The following is a 19757-nucleotide window of genomic DNA, read 5'->3' on the forward strand; positions in this document are numbered from 1 at the left end:
AGGCTCCCAAACACAAGAACCCATAGGGGACTGCGAATTGAAATCCATACAAAGACAGAAAAAGCCATTTAGACAGTCTCCAGTTTTGACATAAGATCGTTATCTGGGTGGGGCTGAGCGTGCACCTAACCAGAGAGAGCCAATACTGTCCTCCGTCGCATCCAAGTCCTAGTCAGGGCCGAAAACTCTCAAGAGGGCCGAATGGGGGAGCGATTCACTCCTTTCTTCCACTCCATGCCCGAGTCATGATGGTGAGCGGACTCTGTGTCACCGACTCTGGTTGCACGCGAATTTGAAGATTTATGCGCAATCGGGGACTCACGAACAAGCACCCGACATGGAACTAGTCTTAGGGGCAGAACCTCTAGAACTAGCAGTAGAAGTGTGAATCGAAGTTTGCACTTCTATGGCTCCCGACATACTAGGCCCTGAGGACAGTGTGACGGTTCCTGTTCCCAAAGGAACGGGAGAGACAGTGGAAGACCCAACTGCCTCCTCAGTTTGAGGAGGCAGACCCTTAGAAGTCCTGTGACGAGACTTCCTTTTGGGGGAGACTACTTTGTCCTTCTTTGGCAGGGAGCCTCAGAATTGGAAGGGGTGGAGGCTGATGAAAATTATGATGATTCTGAAGCGGAACATGACGACACTTGACGAGCTCTCTTCCTCTTCGACTTCTCCAAATTCTGCAAGACTTCTTCTACAGGATGAGGTATATTTACCAGCAGGATTAGAGTTAATAATTACAGGGAAGCGGTGAGGGCTTTGTCCAGTGACGTAACTCCAGGATAGCAATGGTAAAGGAATATGATTTCCAGCAGGGGATCAGTACACACCATCGGAGACCAATATCACAGCATGCTATGCGTCGCAGGTACAATTCCAAGGTTAGGATAATCAACACAAAGAGATATCCAACCATCTACTGCTGTAATCACTATCACCACTGTTAGCCTGCAAAAGAAAGAAAATATGATTCAAAGGAATAAGGATACTCCTCTCACATCCAAGGGCACTGCCCTCCAAAATGAGAGGAGATCCCCCAAACGCCAACACCATATGCCCCCTCTTCTACCTTCGTCCAATAGCTAGCGAAAGGACGAAGGAGAAGAATTACTAAAAGAAATAAAGGACAAACTTCCAAAGTTCCCCTCAGCAATTTCCAAAGCGTAAGCGTAAATTTCGGATGAATACGTCTTGACCTAATGTTAAAGGGCGAAAATACGTACTAATAAATATGTTGGCATACCTTTGCCACCGACCCTTCACACAAAGTAGAAGGCGGCTATCAAGGCTATCACAAAAAGTGGGTTTGTATATTAATTATTAAATTCAATTAATAATTATCAAACAGTACATACATATCTATTCAAAAAATAAAAAAATTAAAAGATCCTACCAGGAAAATTATTAATGGCTAGTCAGCAAGAGCTCACAAAATCACGTTTTCATCGGAAGACGGCCGAAAGCAAAATGGAGTGTTTACATCCAGGCAGCTGGGCCTACCTGCAAACCAGACGGTAGTTACTGCCTAATCACCTTGTTCAAGAATTTAACAGCCATAATTCCAGCCTACACTGAAAGTAATTCCTTATGTAAAGGACCAAGGGTTTGTATATCGTGCAGGAACAAATGCCCCACTCTGCCTTCTACTTGGACAGATCCCGTGTGGTCTACACAGACCTCATTAAAGGGATGTATCATGATTGCTTGGTCAGTCGGGAGGGGTGGAGGTAGTGATTGCTGGAGAAGAGGCTTGAAGGCCATGATACATGCTCTGCACCTCCCTACTACTCTCTTGGCGGTAGCCTTCAACCCTGGGCTCCAACAGTCCTGTCGAAAGAGTCAATAAGATATTGACCCCACAATGCATATGGGTGATGTGGAGGTGGGTTAGGTACAGGGAGACTATTTTACCTTTAGAAGGTAACAACATCAATTCACTTTTAGTATTACTTACGTTAATTAACCTACTCTGAGTGAAAATAACGCCACTGCGTATGACCAAGATCAGTTGCTTGATGAAATTGTCAATATGAGTGGGGACTCGTTTGTTTGTATGGTGTTTTTACATTGTGAATGGGGACTCGTACACCACTCTCTAATCCACTACACACTGTAGGAAGATGGTGTCTCTGTTCTAAATAGACTAGCTTGGAAAATGAATCTGCCTGGTAGTTCCTAAATTTGAGCACAACAGTCATGACTTTCATAAGTCACACAATATCAATATTACTCCCCTGCAACTTCCAAAGTTCTGCTGGCGGAGTAAGAGTTCCTTCTTCCCTGAGCTCTCTCAGGGCGGCTACGATCACATTTCGTTTTTGGATGGGAGTTTCTCCTTCCTCGACATATGGCTCAGCTGTCTTCTCTTGGTGTAGAAAAGCTGGTCCGTCATGCCATAAGCTGTTCGTTTTCAGGTCATGCAATGTAGAACCTCGGGTCAGGATGTCAGCTGAATTTTGTTTAGTGGGGACGTATCTTAGTTCGATGCCACACTCCTGCTGGATTGAGACAATCTCCCCCACTCTGTTAGGAATGAATGTTTTTATTCCTACTTTGCTGCCCACCCAAACTATAGCTACCTTGTTCTGAGTCCAGATCTCAACGGGTGAAATGCTCCGGAACTTAAGCAAATGCTTTCATAACCTAAACCCTAGTATTAAAGCTAAAAGTAGGCCTTACTGGATGCATCGGTAAATAGATGTAACTCGCTATTTCTCTACATAATCCCTCGCTTGAACTGGTATGTGTGGACATTTTCAAATTCTCTAAGCACTCTATTGGATTCTAATATTGATGTTCTTCTGACAGTACATCGTATCAGCCCACCCCGGCTTCCCACAATTCCTGGAGGAGAATTTTTCCTGACAAAAATGGGACTGACTAGCCCTTTGGGATCAAAGTTGGCTACTAGGATGAACAGCAACTTACGTTTAGTGAGGTTGTTATTATTGAAATCCCTTCTCTTTTCTTTGCAAGACTTTAAACTTAAACTATCTTTCCCTTTGTTCCAAATCATTCCCAACACAGTGACTTCTAACGGTTCCCGGCAACCTATCTGCTGATCAAATAGCCCACCCCGTCAATGACATGTGAGCTTTGTCCAGTAAGGATTTGACTTCGCAATAATCTCCCTCCATTTGATCTATAGTTGCATACGTCTGCAGATAATTGTCCACATAGAAGGATTTACGTAGTAAGGTCTTCCCTTCCCCTCTCTTGGAGATAGGTTCGTAGTACTTGCTGCAAGAGATACAAACTGCTAGTAATGCCAAAAACAACTAGCATATTTTGCGTCATCTGGATGCAACAAAACAAGACTCTATGGAATGCTTGAAATGTCAGAGATTAAGGCATATGGGTCACAGCAGAATTTAATGAGCAAATTGTACAGTAGTTCTGATAAATTAGGACCAGGATACAAGCAATCGTTGACCAAAAGTTCCCCTTTGACTTTTGAGGATGCATTAGATACAGTGTGCAAAGGTGTTGTGAGACTTTGTTTCTTTATGCCAAAGTGAGGCAAATAATACCCCTCAATTTTGGGATGTGACTTCCCGAATGAACTGACAAATAAGTCTGAAGGACATTCTTGTAATTGTTATGGTAGCTAGGATCTTTGAGGAACTGGGTTTCTAGCGCATTCAGTTGTGCAAAAGCATTGCAATAATTGTTATTGGGGCATTCAGACCTGCAAAATGGTAGGCTAACTTGGTACCCTTGTTTGGTACTGACGATACTATTCTGGACTTTTCGCATGGCAGAGTGCTCTGAAGTAGTGAATTGTTTGTGTGATTTAATTCCAATGGTGTCTAACTTCCACCACATATCAACATCAATCTCTTCAGTGACGCGGCATACCCTTAAAGTGCATACTACTGAGACATCTACCCCTTCCAGAGCCTACTGCGGGACTCGCCCATACGGTGTTATGCCAATGTGAGTGACGAACAGGCTCACTCCATCGATTTTATCCATCCCCAGAACAAACAAATTGAAATAGTCAGCCCCAATAAAAATGTTAACATTTTTAAGATCATCTCTGTGAATCTCTTCATCAGCCATAGTACACCCCTTGTTCTGTAAATGGCTTTTTACATTAGCGAGGCCAACATTATGGATAGGTGTATCGGCATCATCGTGAATGGCAAGTTTAGAGTGAATTATTCTACAGCCTATATGAATACAACATGATACTAAATCAAAGTTACCATGTACAATCTGAGATACACATTTGATTACAGGAAGTTGCAATTTCCTAGGTAACCAACTTGAAATAAAGCTGCACTGACTACCCGTGTCTAAGAACACTCGTGTATGATAAGGGTGATCGCGAGTGTATACAGCAGCGGTAGCTGTGGGTAACAAAGTAGCTGGCAGTTCAGTCAAAGGCTTATCCTTGACTATTTTAGCGGTTACGCATAGCTTTTCATTTTTTTATTTTGGCTGAACTTTCTGATTTACATTACAATTATATCCGTAGTTTTTCACAGGTTGCGAAACTACATGAGAAGGTTTAGAGGAGGATTGATAACTTGAACAGTTGGTAGCAGGTGCAATGGACCTGGGTTGGTGATTGTCTTTCTCAATTAAGCTGTGATGGTGTCCACCACACAACTTACAATTTCTCTTATTACTACATTGTCTACTGTCTTGACCGAAGGCAAACAATTAAAGCACTTCTTAGCTAGGATTAACTGGAGTTTCTTATCCATTACAGTTGGATGTTTAGAACAATTAAAGGCTGTGTGGTCACCATTACAGAACGGACACGTCGTCGTATGCGGTATGTTGGTTTCCAACCCCTTTTTACGTGCTGTCAATGACGTCTACTCCTCTCTGCAAGGAATTGTCTTCCATGCTTCGGATGAGGAAATCTAATGCCTCGAACAGTTCATCTAAGGAAAAGTCGCACTTATGACTTGATCCAATGGGAATCCATCCACTGAGGCATTTGATCTGTTCAATGAGAACAGTGAGTTCAATATGAAAGTTTTAAGTTCAATACAGTTACATTTGGGCACAAAGATGTCGGCCAGTCGCCGATGCAAAATAACTAACGTTTGTTGCTGATTCCCGTAGTAGTTTATATCTAATAAGGCCAGGGTAATGCAATAATTAGTAGCAGTTATGCTCAAGGACTGAATTACTTTGAGCAGCTCCCCTTTCAGAGATCCCAACAGATACTCATATTTTGCTACGTCACCCAAATCACTTTGTTGATGAATGTGCACGTGAAACAGTTCTTTGAAAGTGGCAAACTTACTTTTTTCGCCTTTGAACACGGGTAGTGGTAATTCTTCCAATAGCTGCAGACAGGTTTTAAGCTGCGATACGCTAGCCAAAGTGCCGATACGGCTTAGCAACAAGGTGATAGTCTAACCCGCTTCTTCTAATTATGTCACTACTTTACTTTCAATGGAGGGCTCCAGTTTAATAGAGAGTGAGGTACAAAGATCAGCTTGGATTTGGTCTAACAAATTTTGGTAGACTTTTTCATTTAGTGAATCCAGAAGATTTGTTTGTGCTGAACTCAGAGTTGAAGTCAGGAGAACTCGATATAAGTTTCTGTGGCAGTCACCATTTTGAGGTTGTTAACAAGCAATTCCAAAAGCTACAATGGAAATTATGCTGCCCTCAATGGACATTACATTAAGGACTGAATCCTCCTGATCGCCTTTTTTGCCCGCTTGCAATGGATTAATCTTACAATACAATTAAAAAATACTCCTCACTCATGAGGGTCAAAACAATGGTTAAGCTAGCCTTGCACTTGCATAGGCTCCTGCTTCGTAATAGCCCCGGTGGGTAACAAAACGAACTAGGCTCTGTTTCAGAGCACCTGGCCTACGGTAGATTTTCGTTTTCTACTCCCCTCGTTTCGTGGGGTAGCTGTGAGTGACCTAGCAGCAGTACGTTAAATACCATAATCAAGCTGCCGTTGCTCGAGGACTGGATCCTTAGGACTATCTGGTTAATCGAAGGACTAAAATGTTGCGAATTGTTTGACGACAGACTACTGGTTTTTGCCAGATGGAGGGTGGCTGATAGCCCTACAACTCGTACACAAGGACAGTTCGAATGGAAACACTGGCAATTTTAATAATTTTATTACAAACATAAGGTATTTGACTGAATATTTACAAATTTGCGGGGTAACTTCAACAGATTGGGGCCGGATTTCCCTTACTTTACACAGAATCTGGAGTTGCCACGCAAACACGAGAACCTAAGAAATAAAACACACTAAAACGCAACAATTCTTCATAAATGTAAGATGAAAGTAGTCTCGAATCACCACAACTCTACTGCTGACATTATACTACATGATAAAGCCAACGATGGCAAAGACACAATGAGATTACTTATGTGGTGAAAATCACCACAAATATTGTCATATCAGATAGCATCAGTGTGAGAGAAACTTTTCAAATCTCCTTCTCATAGTTGCGTCATGCTTCCATGAAACCCCGTTAATCTAAACTCTCATTTCTTTGTTGAGTTGCTTATCATTCCCAATTTAGTGAAATTATTAGTCTTAAATAGTCAAATAGAGCAGAAGTCAATCAGACCAAAAACTATCCCCCAAATAATTCACTGGGAAATGAGAAGGAGAAAAGAAGATTCCTCACTGGCACAAGCGTTCTCCCCTAAGTTTTCTACTTACAGATGCTGGAGTGTCTTTTGCAGCGTCACTTGCAGAGTTGGGTCCATAGCGCCAAGACACTTGCCAGATTGGGTCTCAAAGAAGCCGGTCAGAGGTTTAATTTCGGTTATAGTTGTTGCTTTTTTTTTTTTTTTTTTTACTCATGTTGTGACAAGTGTCCTTCTGACACTTGTTTTTACTTTTTACTCCTTTAATACATGGAAGAAATAGAGGAATTGATTTTTGGAAAATCGCCCGAGATAGAACGGAAACGTAGAATAAAAGAAAAATTTTTATTTTGACTTTTGAAATGTTTTGACTCGTGGCCTATCCCCTTTTGCCTTAATGAATTCTCGAGTACGAAAACACGACTGGACCATCAGCCACTTGCAAAATGTTCTTTTAATGTCCTGTCATTTTTTATTTATTGCCTGTTAAACACCTGCCAAGGCCATTGTAACTCCCGAATCCTTTAAGTCACCGCCCTTAAGCCGTTACCAACTTGCCTCTTCGAGAAAGATGGAAGACCTGGGACCGCGCCATCTTGAAACCATTAAACAAATCCCCAGTCAAATCTTACGAAAGTCACTTGGAGGGATCAGGCCCCTAAAACTCGTTAAGTTTCACCCCCTCACACTTGTGGTCTCCATGACCTGACCTCGCACCCGAATCCTTGTTTTCGCAGTGCACTGCACCTCCGCCCACAAGCCCAAATATTCTCGACCCTAATTAGCACCTCTTCATACTGTGTGGGAATTTATTAAGTGATGATTTGTGGACTGTAAATTTAACAGATAGGTTACATAGTTTCTGTACTCAGAATAATTGAGTGCACTGAGTTCGGATAACAAAACACTTTGCAGCCTAGCCTATGATGAAAAAATTCACTTGTCTTACCTTAAAAGAAGAAACAGGATAATTCAGGACACTTTACACTTGGATAAAGACTTAATTCCTCTCACCCAAGCTGTAAAAGAAAAAATTAAAGCAACACAACCTGTCCTAGAACTTAAATGATCCTGGTTGAGCCTAGACTGATTTATATAACAGAAAAATGTTTCAAAATCAAACGAAAATTAATTCACTAAAGTAACAATACCATCAAAATTTTGTTAAATATACTTATTAGATGAAAAGATAGGTCAGTCTAGATTGACACATATATCAAAGATCATGAACACGTGAAAATCATAAAAGGTGACATTGTGCAGTTGCATTTTTTCTCTATATTTTGCAAATGGATGATGAAATGTGAAATACACAGACCTGTAGAAGTTTTATATTTTAGATAATCAGTCTTATTTAACATGTTTTTCTTTCTTCTTTTACTAATTTCCTATTATGCGCAACTGCAGCGATTTGCCATAAATATCTGGGGTAATTGTTGGAATGATAGAATAATTTGGGTGAGATATGTGGGAAAATACCGTGGAGTTGATAAATATTATAAGGACTTTCTGGTGATTATGATTTTGGTGATTTCTGGTGGGGATGACTCCTGGTGGTGTTTTATGAGCCAATGGGGTGGTGACTGTGGTTCTTTGGGGTGGTACTGATCCATTGTGGTTTTACGGTTTTCTGGTGAGGCAGTGTATTCTATGAGGTTATATTCATCAGTGGTAATATGGCGGTCTACAGTGAATTGTGGTTCTATGAGGTTTTATCCCGCCAAGGTGGTATCACAAGTGGTTTCCTTTGAGGTATATTTGGCGGTGTTTAAATGGCTTAGGATTTAGCCTGTGGCGATGTATTTCATCTTATCGGTGGTTACATAATGGAGGTGGACAATTTTGGGTACCTGTGCAGACAATGAAGATTAATGAGGTTATGTGGTATCAGTGAGGGTTTCTTGAGGATTTTTGAGTATTACTGTGGTTTTGTGGTATCGCTGAGGATTCCCCAGTGAGGATTAATGAGGATTTGATGTTAATATGAGGTTAATGGTAAATTCGGGGTTTACGAGGCTAACTAGACAGGGCAATGTCGCTGTCTGAGGATGTTTACAATAAACAGGTTGTTTGGTGCTGACAATGTTGTGGTGTCTCGGATGATATTTTCTTTTGGAGTTAGATACTCAGATTTTTTTTACTTCCTTCCGTAGTCTAGATGATGACATTCCATTGTGAGGAATTTTAAGGGATAATTTGGGAAATGGTACGGATTTGTTGTGGCTGTAATTTGTGTGCAAAGTACGCTGGGTAATGTGAAGAAATAATTGAATTATTAATTTTATTGGGGGAGATCTATAACGGGGATCAAGTGGTGTTTTTTTTTTTTTTTTTTTTTTTTTTTTTTTTTTTTTTTTTACTTAAGGTTTCTTCTGGATGACATTTTGTTGTAGAGACGGGGTAGAATTTATTTTGAGATACATAACAGAAATGAGAGTCAAACATTATTTGATGGAGATTAATGGTATAAACATTACGGGGTTCTGTTGATATATTTGGCAGTTAAGGGGTTAATTGTGAGTGATCAGTTAATGATAAAAGTTCTCCAGTAATTAAAAAAAAAAAAAGAGGGGGGGGGGAGAGTGGATAAAGACCTTGTTTATTTAGTGAGGAATTTCAGCCTTAAATAATTGACTATGAGGTTCGCATGTTAGTTCAAGACAGATTCGTGTGTTAAGGTAGGAATTTACTTCTTGTAATACATAGATTTGTCAGTGGGTCAGTTAGAACCTGTTCATGACGAAATATGGACACACGATGACTTTAGAGAATTCCCAAGCTCATGCCGAGTGGTTACAAACAAAAACAACTTAGGATCTACTGCGCCAGATGTTCAGTCTTCACCACAGGTGACGATGTCACGGATCGTTACTACTACAAGGACCAGAAATCTTCGATGGCTCATGTGGAGTCGTCTCAAGATAATTTCTGGGGCAAACCAGGGATCTACGATACTTCTACATGCATGGGAGTCGCAGAATATTTCAAGTTCAGCAACAAGGAGGCGGCTACGGTTCCTCCATTCATCGACAAGGGTGTTTATGAAACACTTACAGGGGTACCACAAGCTAGGGACAATTATGGTTCTGCAACTGGAGGATAATGGAGAGAACAATTTTTCTTTGCAGAATGCTACACAGTTCCAGTGATTGGCATTATGGTGGCAATAATGATGGTCACAATGTATATTACATGGGCCATCAAACTGAGATGCAGCTGACGGGGTAGAACACCAGCGTCAGAAGTTGCCTTATGTGACAATATAAAAATTATGTGGACATTGAGACTAGTGCCAGGCTAGCATGTCAGGTGACATGGGTTTGGTGGCCAAGCTGTGTAGTGGGCACTGGATATATATTAAAAACTAAAATTAGGCCGATAACGAGTGACAGGTAGTTGGATGCAAAAACAGTAGCCTCGAGTGCTTCGGACTTTGGAAATTTTTTAAACAGTGAATTCCTCAGGATGTTCAAACGAGACAAAAGTAAAGCTGCATTGACAAGATTGCGGGCGCGCAAATGACCTGGTTAGTTCGGAATCACACGATTGTGACGTCAGTGCACTAAATAGGACGTGTACATGAGCAATGGGAAAATGCACGTACATCAAAATAGACTAGCATGCATGGATTTGTGCGTTCATTAGCGTGCGTAAGTTCATACGTCTGTCAGAGCAAATAAATGAAATATAATCTCTTGTATGTGAATTTATGGTTTCATTAGACAAGAACTGTTAGAGGGAACCGTGAACTACGTGAAGGTGCCAGAAGGTCCATCAATCAAGATGGATTCGGGTTGTCACTACCGAAAATGAATTCTCTAGACATGTATTTGAGATAGACCAATGGGGGTTATTTGACAGTGAGAATAAGTGGTGATAGTGCTATTCAATATGATTATGCAGAACATTAGTAGTAGCTCATTGTTTTTGAATTTTATATTCATTTTGGGGAAAATAAAGCTATTTTTCGTATCCCATGCTATTTAAAAGCACCATACAAACAAACAAACAAGAGGAGGGAAGGCAATTGGAACATTGAAGGTAGGTTACGTTACCAAGTTAGGAATTCTCTCCTTTTAGTTAAACAGGGTCATTTGACCCACATAACACATGGATAAACAGTTACCTTAATCATCATTTTTCTTAAGTCTGCAGTGTGGCTTTCAATACAGGTGGAGATATTTTAACTAAGGTGAAGACTGCATAATACTTTGAGGACTTGGAAATAATTTAAAGCAGTATTTTGAGGGTTAATGTTTATTGCAAAAAATATAAATAATATGACGCAAATATTACTATGAACAATACCTATGTGAAAATGTACATGAACAACTTCTCATTCTGTTAGCTGTTGAACGCCTACTCAATACTTGTATGAAATGGTCATCTTTGGTGGAGAAGATGGGGGCAAGCTTAATGCACGATAGGCTTGCTTTGGTCGTGTTCTGTCCTTTGAGGGTCAAGACCTTGGTAGAAAAGGTCGACGAAGGTTTTTAAAGGTATGATAGATGTATCTGAATTATCAGGAACCTCATACAATCTGTGCCGATATCTTTTGGTTACAATAGAAGCAAGACATATTCCCAGCACTATAATAGCTAAAACAATAATGAGAACAATGGCTATCATAACATTTGAAGTGCCTGATATCCCTTGCAACATAAAGTCTTCATGCTGGGTGCTAGCTAAACAACATGATATCTTTAAGAAAAATCCTGTTTTATCTTCAAACCCGAGGCAAAAGTAATAAGTTGTTTGTGGTTTCAACCGATTAATGACTATATTTTGATCAGAAGAGCCCGCTGGCATGGATTCCAGAGGACCAGATCGTTTTCCATTGGCGTCTACTGGCCAATAATTTATTTTGTAAGATGCAAAAGTTTGATGCTCAGTACCATTCCAAGTGAGCGTTATAAAATTTGAAGACACCCGTATAGGGAATAAATATATATCAATACCACTGATGTTGATATTGAGGGATAAACTAGCATCTCCAATACTGTTATGGGCCAAACATGTATACTGGCCTCCATCACTGGGTAGCAAATGATAATAAACAAGAGTACCAGGTAGAAAAAACCTTCGTCTTATTTCATTGAGGGTTGAGTTAACAAAGGAGCCATCTGGTAATACCCAATGTAGTCTTGGCATAGGGTAACCAAGAGAACGACATTCCAAGAGAAAACTCTCACCTACTCTCCCTGAAACAGTGTCAGACTGTGTGAGGTTAAGGACAGTGGGAGCACATACTCTTGGTATACTCTTGATGTTAAGGTCTTTGATTAGTTTATGCGCTAAATTCTCTGGGCCATGGCAAACTAATTGCTCTGGCTTTACTAATGAAACGCCTGAAGAGAAACTATCTTCCATCAGCTGCCGAAGCCATCGAATGTTACAGTCGCATGTAAATGGATTGTTATAAAGAGAAATTTGAACTCCATTAGGCAAAACAGATTTCATTTCCGGAGATATTCCTTTTATGACGTTGTCATGGAGTTGTAATACTTTCAAGTTATCTACATTCATGAAAGCTAGAGGATCCACATAAGTAAGCTTTTTATTATCACTCATATGAATGCTAGAAATGTTTAGTAGATTGTAAAATCCCTTGGCATCAACAATGCTCAGTTTGGGCATGTGACAAAGGCTGATTTCTGTAATGCCAAGATGAGAAAAATCCAGTGGTTTAATTTTACTTAGTGGATTTCTATCTAAAATAAGGATCTTGAGACTGGGTATACCTTGAAAGGCAGCTGTCGGGGCTTTGTTAAGGAGATTGTTTTCCACTGATAAGACTTCAAGACTTATCTGACCAAAAAACGCTCTTGGGTGTACAGATGAAATCTGATTACCGGATAGGTATAAATATTTCAGAGACACCAAAGTTTGGAAGACTGACGCAGGGATATTGAGGATTCGGTTGTGAGCGATGTTAAGAGTGAGCAGATGTTCGAGGCCATGAAACCAGTGTTCATACAGGGACTCAAGAAGATTATGGTCAAGATCTAATCTCTGAAGGCTTTTTAGTTCAGCCAGAGCGCCTTCTTCTAGAAATGTAATTTTGTTATTGGACAACACTAGATGTCTTAGTGACGTAAGTCCTAACAAACTGTTGTGATAGAGTGAAGTCAAAAAATTATTTTCTACATTAAGATACTTTAAATGGAGTAAATTCGCAAAAATGCTCCCTTGTCCAATTGATTTGATCCTGTTTGCGGATAGATCAAGTTCTTGAAGGTCTGTTAAATAGGACATGCTATTATCTGGAATATTAAATATGTTATTTCCTTTCAGATTAAGTGCTTGTAAGGTCACTGGTAGATTTACGGGAAAGGTCCTGATCTTTTTCATTGAACAATTCAGGGTTTCTAGATCTTCTGTAAGATCTGTAGATTTCATTACTCCAGAAGTGCACCCCTCACAACAAGATGAATTGTAATTATTTTCTGGAATATCACTTATCATATTTTCTCCGATAATGTTACACAAATTTGGAGTGCACAGAAGAGAGAATCCTGCTATATTATATAATAATTTCACTGGTAGCACCATTGCTATATTATTAGGGACTAGCATATCATTTTCTGTAAAATAACGATTACAGGAGTACTATGATATTTGGATGTCATTCAAGTTTTGCCAGCTTGTTGCCTATCTGCACCTTCTTAGCCAGCTTTCTTATTTTGGCTGATAAGAAATACCCGCTTGTAGTGATCACTTGATGTATTCCGATTCGAGCTCTGCCCAGCTTTATCTGAAATAAAAATGATAAAAATGTAAGGGTGAATTTAAAGTATTTAATTGTAATTGGAACTCTTATTACATAAACATTTTTTGCCACGGAATTCCTGTTTTCCAATATTTACTCTTAACACCTCTCTCTCTCGTCTCTCCATCTTCTCATCTCTCTCTCCTCATCTCTCTCATAAAACTGTGCATATGCAAGCGAAGCCTCTCGTTTTCATGCTTCTGTCTTTGAAACAAAAGTATTCCGATGCAGAAAGCAAGTTTACTCGCTAAGTGAAACATTCTTTTAACTGAGATAAATCTACCTAACTGCTCAATGGATGATTGGAATCTGCAGATAAAGGAAAGTAAACAAATAGACACGTCATAGACATGAAAGTCATTTTCACGTTAAAGTTCTGAGATGTCTGCGAGGGGTTAAGTCTTTCTTCAGAGTCGTTATCCGGAAACGTCTCACTTGTCGTCGGTTGACTGTAGTAAGAGAGGCGGATGGAAATGGAAACTCCTCAAGATTTTATCAATCGAGGAAGTACAGAGAATGGGGTATACTTCAGACTGAAATGCTTATTCAGTTATTGTGCCCATGCACGCTGATGGTAAAGATAAAACATAGTAAGAATAAAAAACATTTATTTTATAAATATCTTCAGATTTATACAATTATTCATCTCCTAAACACTGTATTTGTAAATCGGTTATCAATATTGTGCATTAAAATGTTTAATAAATGTCATGATGTTATTGCATCACAAAAACATATGATCTCTTGGTAAGTGACTAAAAAGGAAATCTGTGGAATCTTAAAAACTAATTAGAAATGTAAGAACAAAAGATAATATATATATAAAAAAGATAGGCAAGTACATATCTGAAAAAATGAATTAGCTTTCAGCACATCAGTTTTACTAAGGAATAACTTGCTAAATGGCAGCGACTTTCTTGTAAATACATCATTAAAACTAAGGTCATACGTGTTCTCGCCCATTACACAATTATTACAGGCTGTAGAAAAAGATAATAAGACCATAGTTAGAACTCTCGTAACAGATTACACCCCATTTCTAAACGTTTACTCATCAGTAACAAGAAAATGTCCAACTCCGCTCACCGTCGGTTATTATTTGCAGCAAACCTGCTCATAATTACTTATCGCCTATTGCAATAAATCAAGTATTTTTTTTTTTTTTTACTTCCACTTATCGCCGCCCGCCCCCACCCCGATTATTTGACACTGATAAGTATCTGAGGCTCTACACTTATTAGAAAAATATATATGTTCAATGTTGTAATTTTAGGCCGCTTTCACACCAAGGTGGCACGTCGCACGCCACTTGAAAACGAACATTAGGAAATCTATGAAACCTTTCTCACCGAGGTGGCGTGATTCGTCGCATGAGCCACGTGCGACTTGCATGCCACTCCGACATTGAACAAGTCTTTTTTTTTGAGTGTGCAACTTGCCAATCGGACTGCGATGCCAAATTTTAATGGAACTTTCACTTCCAAACGTATTATTAGACGATGTATTACATTTTTTTTTATTTTGAAAAAAAAATATACAATAAAATTAAAACATTTTGGATGTATGGCACATGGTGATTAGTTTTCAAGAGACTAGACAGATTTGCGCAAGCACATGTGACAACACTGCCTGATGAGAGGGACACGCAGTCTTGTAGGACACCAGTTGTCTTTTTGTTGTCACTTGTCTTTTGTGCTTGCTCTCGTGCACAACTATGAGTACCTATGCCTCTTCCAGACAATGAACTATTTAACATAAAATTTGTAAGAGCTGTGGAGAAATACAAATGTCTGTATGACACAACATCACCTCAGTACATCAATTGCAACAATAACCTCCTCATCCGATGATGCCATCTTGTGCACTGTGAAGTGGACTGCCACCCTGAAACACGTGGCGACATGCTACCTTGGTCTGAAATCACCGTGCCACTCATCACTTGCCCCTTTCCACCTGCCACCTTGGTGTGAAAGTGGCCTTAGCGCTGTTATAAATACAGGCATGATTTATAATAGTAAAGTCATATTTCACCGACTGGTAGAGGTCCAAAAAAGTGCTTATGACGCAGTAGTCTCAAGCACTGAGAATGCAACCGGAGGGCTGTACTTTCTAGATGCACCCAGCGGGACAGGCAAGAATTTTGTCACCAATCTTATTTTGATTTTGACTAAAATACAACAAATGAAATACTTTGTACTAGCTGTTGCTTCAAGTGGAATAGCTGCAACTCTATTAACTGGTGGAAGGACTGCGCATTCTTCATTCAAACTCCCTTTGAACCTGTCAAAGAAAGAAATGGTAACCTGCAACATCAGCTGTGGCTCTCTTAATGGCAAAATATTTAGCAATTGCAAGTTAGTCATTTGGGATGAAGCAATCATGAGCCACAAGGGGACTTTCGAAGCTCTTGACTCGGCCCTTCAAGATCTGAAGCACAACACACGGCTCAACCATCTTGCTTGCAGGAAATTTCAGGCAGATGTTAAGATTCCAAACAAACATGAGATTCCAACTAAGTGGCGGGGAGGAAGCAGTACCCTTTTCTAATAAGTTATTAGATGTTGGCAATGGCACTCTGGTTGGTGGAGAGGATGGTCTGGTCAATTTGCCATTTGGAAACTCAATAAATGATATTCAAGAGGTCACGTCTAAGGTGTTTCCTGACTTGAGCAACAAATTTAAAAACCATAACTGGCTGAGAACGCTTGTCATCTTGGTGCCATAAAAGACGCTATTGACGACACGAATCTGCAACTGCTGAAGCAGCTAACCGGTGAGGAATGCAGTTACAAGTCCATCAACACTGTTCTCGATCCAAATGAAGTTGTGAGCTATCTCGTGAAGTTCTTGAATAGTTTTAACATCCTTTGGACTTCTACCTCACCACTTTAAACTCAAAATTGGCGCACCAGTTTTAAGGAACTTGGAACCACAAAGGCTTTGCAACAGAACTCGTCTTATCATCGAAAAGATGATACCAAGAGTCTTGGAAGCTACAATATTGACTGGCAAAGCAAGTGGGGAGGATGTGTTTATACCCTGAATTCCTCTTATCCTATTTGACACACCACTTGAGTTCAAGCGCCTTCAATTTCCCTTAAAGCTGAGCTTTGCAATAAACATCAACAAGGCACAACATCAGACATTGGATGCTGTAGGCCTAAACCTGAAGGAACCAGTGTTTCACATGGTCGACTATATGTAGGGTGTTCGAGAGTTAGCAATCCCAATAACCTGTTTATTGGCAGAACGAAAAATGTTGTGTATCACGAGGCACTTCAAAACTGATAACAGTTGTAATTCATATCATGTATCTTATGTCATATCATGTAAATGTATTACCACAAACTCCATCCTTATTGTACTTTATCCTTCTGAACCATGAGTCAAATTTTAACTATCAGCTATCTTTCCTATAACTAAGCCATGCCGGATGTATAAGATTGAAATGATCCCAAGAGATTACTTTTTCTGAAAGTGATTGCATAATCCACCCTGTAGGGGTTATCATCACAGATGGCATGCCCCTTTTTATTCCGAGCATCACCAGGTACATCTTTCTTCTCAGTAATACCAACTCTGTCTGTCTGTCTTTTTTCCTCTTTTTTTTCCCCCTAACACCCGGTTTACTCTCTCTCATTTTCTCTCCCTCTCATTTTCTCTCTCTGTCAACCCCCGTTCTAAAACCACCCTCTTTGATGTCATTGATGTTTACCCTATAGTATTCTTTTGTAAATGATAAGTCATATGTATACAGAAATTTGTAAAGTAACTAAATCTACGGACATAGCCAGCCCCGTTTCACGGGCAGAACCAGCTCTGTTTCACGGAATCCCTTCTCACCCTTTGGAGGGGGGGAGGGGGGGGAAGTAGAAATTTTGGGACCCCGGGCTCCCCGGGGGTTTCCGGGCTCCCAAACATAGGTCTCGACCATCCCAGGGTGGAAACCCATCTCCGTTCCGAATCTCAGTCCCGTCAGACCGACGGCCCGGGCCCCATACCGAACATACATACATACATACATACATACGTACACATACATACAAACATACATACACACATTGCCAAATATATAATAGATTTATAAGTCTATACTAATTCAGCGTTTTTAAATGTCACCATAGAAGTGCAGAAATGTCAAACTAAAGACAGAAATATGCTTTGTTGTTCCTCGCCCCTGAAAGTTGTCAGACTACTTTGTTGTCATTATATGACTCAAAGTTTTGGAGGATAGGCACCTGAAAGGTACAAATTCTTGTTTTCGCTCACTCGGGCAGTAAGCCTACAAAGTACTGTTGTTATTGTTGTTCTTGTTGAGTGGGTAGGAAAGGTCTATGGAAGAGCCTAAAAAGGTCTGAAAAACGTATTTCGCATTAAAGATACAGGAATTTTGGGATGGGATATATATGATTTATTCATTAGAATGAAAATGTAAAAAATAAATAATGTGCATGTTAAACAGTGCAGAAAAATTATTTCCAATAAAATATAGAGTTTAGTATGTTTTAATTTATCTGGTAACTGAATTTCGAGGCTATGATTCTGTTCAATTATTTTGTGTTTCCGCAAATCTGAGAATATATGAACGTGCTTCATTTGTGTCCTTTATATTTGATCCTTGTTGTTGGCATGAGTAGTGCTACGTAAGAGTATTAATTAAGAAGACTGCTTCACATTAAGTTAGGAATATAATGTTTACAAGTTATGCTTGAGGGGAAAATCTTTTACGCGACCCGAGTAAGCTGGAGGTCAGATCATGCTCTGTTTCATAAGCCTTACGGGGTGATATCGCTATCCCCACTCCCTTTACACTAACAGACACCGGTACCCATTTACGGGTGGGTGGACTATGAACTGCAGGCCTAGAGTAATTCATGCTCTTAGCGAAATTTAGTGTGACCTGACCGCCGCGGCACTGAGCCGCAGTGCCCATTTTGGGTGACAGTGGCGTCGCCACATATTACGCCATATCACTGTGTGCGTGTGCATGTGCGTCTGAGTATGGGAGATTATAGACAAATGAAATTCGCTTTTTTGTGGATTGCCAATGACTTCATGTTTCTCTCTTTTAAGCTAAGTTATGAAGTGCATATCTAAAGTTTATGGGGGCAAATGAAACTACATATTTAATTGCCCCATGAACTTCTTACCCGGAGAAAAAAGAAGTTATTGGAAAATTAGGAAAGGTACATTATAAGTTTAATGTATGAAAGACTTCGTGTGTGTGTATATATAGATAGCTATACAGTCGTTTTTGTGTTTTGGTGCAAGCTATAAGGTGATAAAATCAATTTTGGTCTATTGAATAACGATACACAATAGAAATATTAACGTATATAGACCTCCTTGTGATTCTTTGTTTATGTCGGTGCTACTGCTGAATTAGGAGTTTGTCACTTGAAAACATAAACATAAAATATGAATTAGAGTTTCGGCAATCACTTCCGACTAAGAGCAACAGTAAATACTAACACCCTGCAGAAGATAGGGTCATAAGGTGTCGAATAACATAGAAAGGGTGAAAATGATGGTGTGTATATATATATATATAGAATATATATATATATAAATATATCTATATATATATATATTATAAGTATGCATAATAATGAACGATAACCAAAATTGATAAACATCTGAAACGTACCTTTTTTTTTAACACGCCATTCATTGGAGATAAGGCAATTTTTATTCACTTCTACATACTCTCAGCAAAGAGATTCCCGACAACCAAAGCCATCCAAATTTACGCGTTTCTTCTCTTAATGCGGGCTGAGGCTACTACTGGCATATCTGGAAATCGTTTTTCTTTACGAAATTACTATTAAAATAGGGTTTTGTAGCGTTGCACTCCATGTTAGCTACAAGTGAATCATTAATTCAATTTACAGCAGACAGACGATGATGAGCGTAACCACACTCACACACCAAAATCGGAAGAGCAACTGAGGGTGGGACGCCTCGCCAGGCTCTCATCTCATCAGGTTCCAGAGCCGAGTGAGATGCCGGAACGGCCAGGCGTGGACACAGTTCGCTCTTTAGTTCCATCCCCCACGACCCCCAGCTCCCCATCAATAAGACCTCCTCCATCCCACGCCCAGAAATAAGGATACCAAACAAATGCACCCAGCCCTAATATCGCACAGTTATCATAATCTTCCAGAGATGACGTGGAGCTGGTTATATAATCGGCTAAGTAAAAAGATTGCACAAAGTTTTAAGGCGATACTGAGATGAATAGACATGATACACAAGTGTATCTTGTCTAGTCTGTAGCTTCTGACGGCGTGGCAAATCGCAGAATAAAACGAGATGTCAAAGATCTGTGACACATGATGCAAGGAGGCGGCTAGGGCTACAAGTTTACGTAATAACTGGAAATGCAGAATTATTT

At 39.8% G+C, this 19757-nt stretch overlaps 1 protein-coding gene across 1 annotated transcript; it reads right to left on the reverse strand.

Annotated features, from left to right (window-relative positions):
- Positions 1 to 10847: 10847 nt before the first annotated feature.
- Positions 10848 to 19336, reverse strand: LOC135195437 (leucine-rich repeat neuronal protein 3-like). Its single transcript, XM_064221681.1, has 2 exons — positions 19011 to 19336; positions 10848 to 13348 (listed from the first exon to the last, which is right to left on the reverse strand). The coding sequence occupies exon 2, from the start codon at positions 13168 to 13170 to the stop codon at positions 11008 to 11010; it is 2163 nt and encodes a 720-aa protein (XP_064077751.1). The 5' UTR covers positions 13171 to 13348; positions 19011 to 19336; the 3' UTR covers positions 10848 to 11007.
- Between the last annotated feature and the right edge of the window lie 421 nt (positions 19337 to 19757).

This window comes from Macrobrachium nipponense, chromosome 16, assembly GCF_015104395.2.
Source record: "Macrobrachium nipponense isolate FS-2020 chromosome 16, ASM1510439v2, whole genome shotgun sequence".
In the NCBI taxonomy this organism is placed as follows: domain Eukaryota; kingdom Metazoa; phylum Arthropoda; class Malacostraca; order Decapoda; family Palaemonidae; genus Macrobrachium; species Macrobrachium nipponense.

Excerpts from the sequence above, each read along its gene's own strand:
- LOC135195437 (XM_064221681.1), bottom strand. The coding sequence starts at position 13,170 with ATGCTAGTCCCTAATAATATAGCAATGGTGCTACCAGTGAAATTATTA.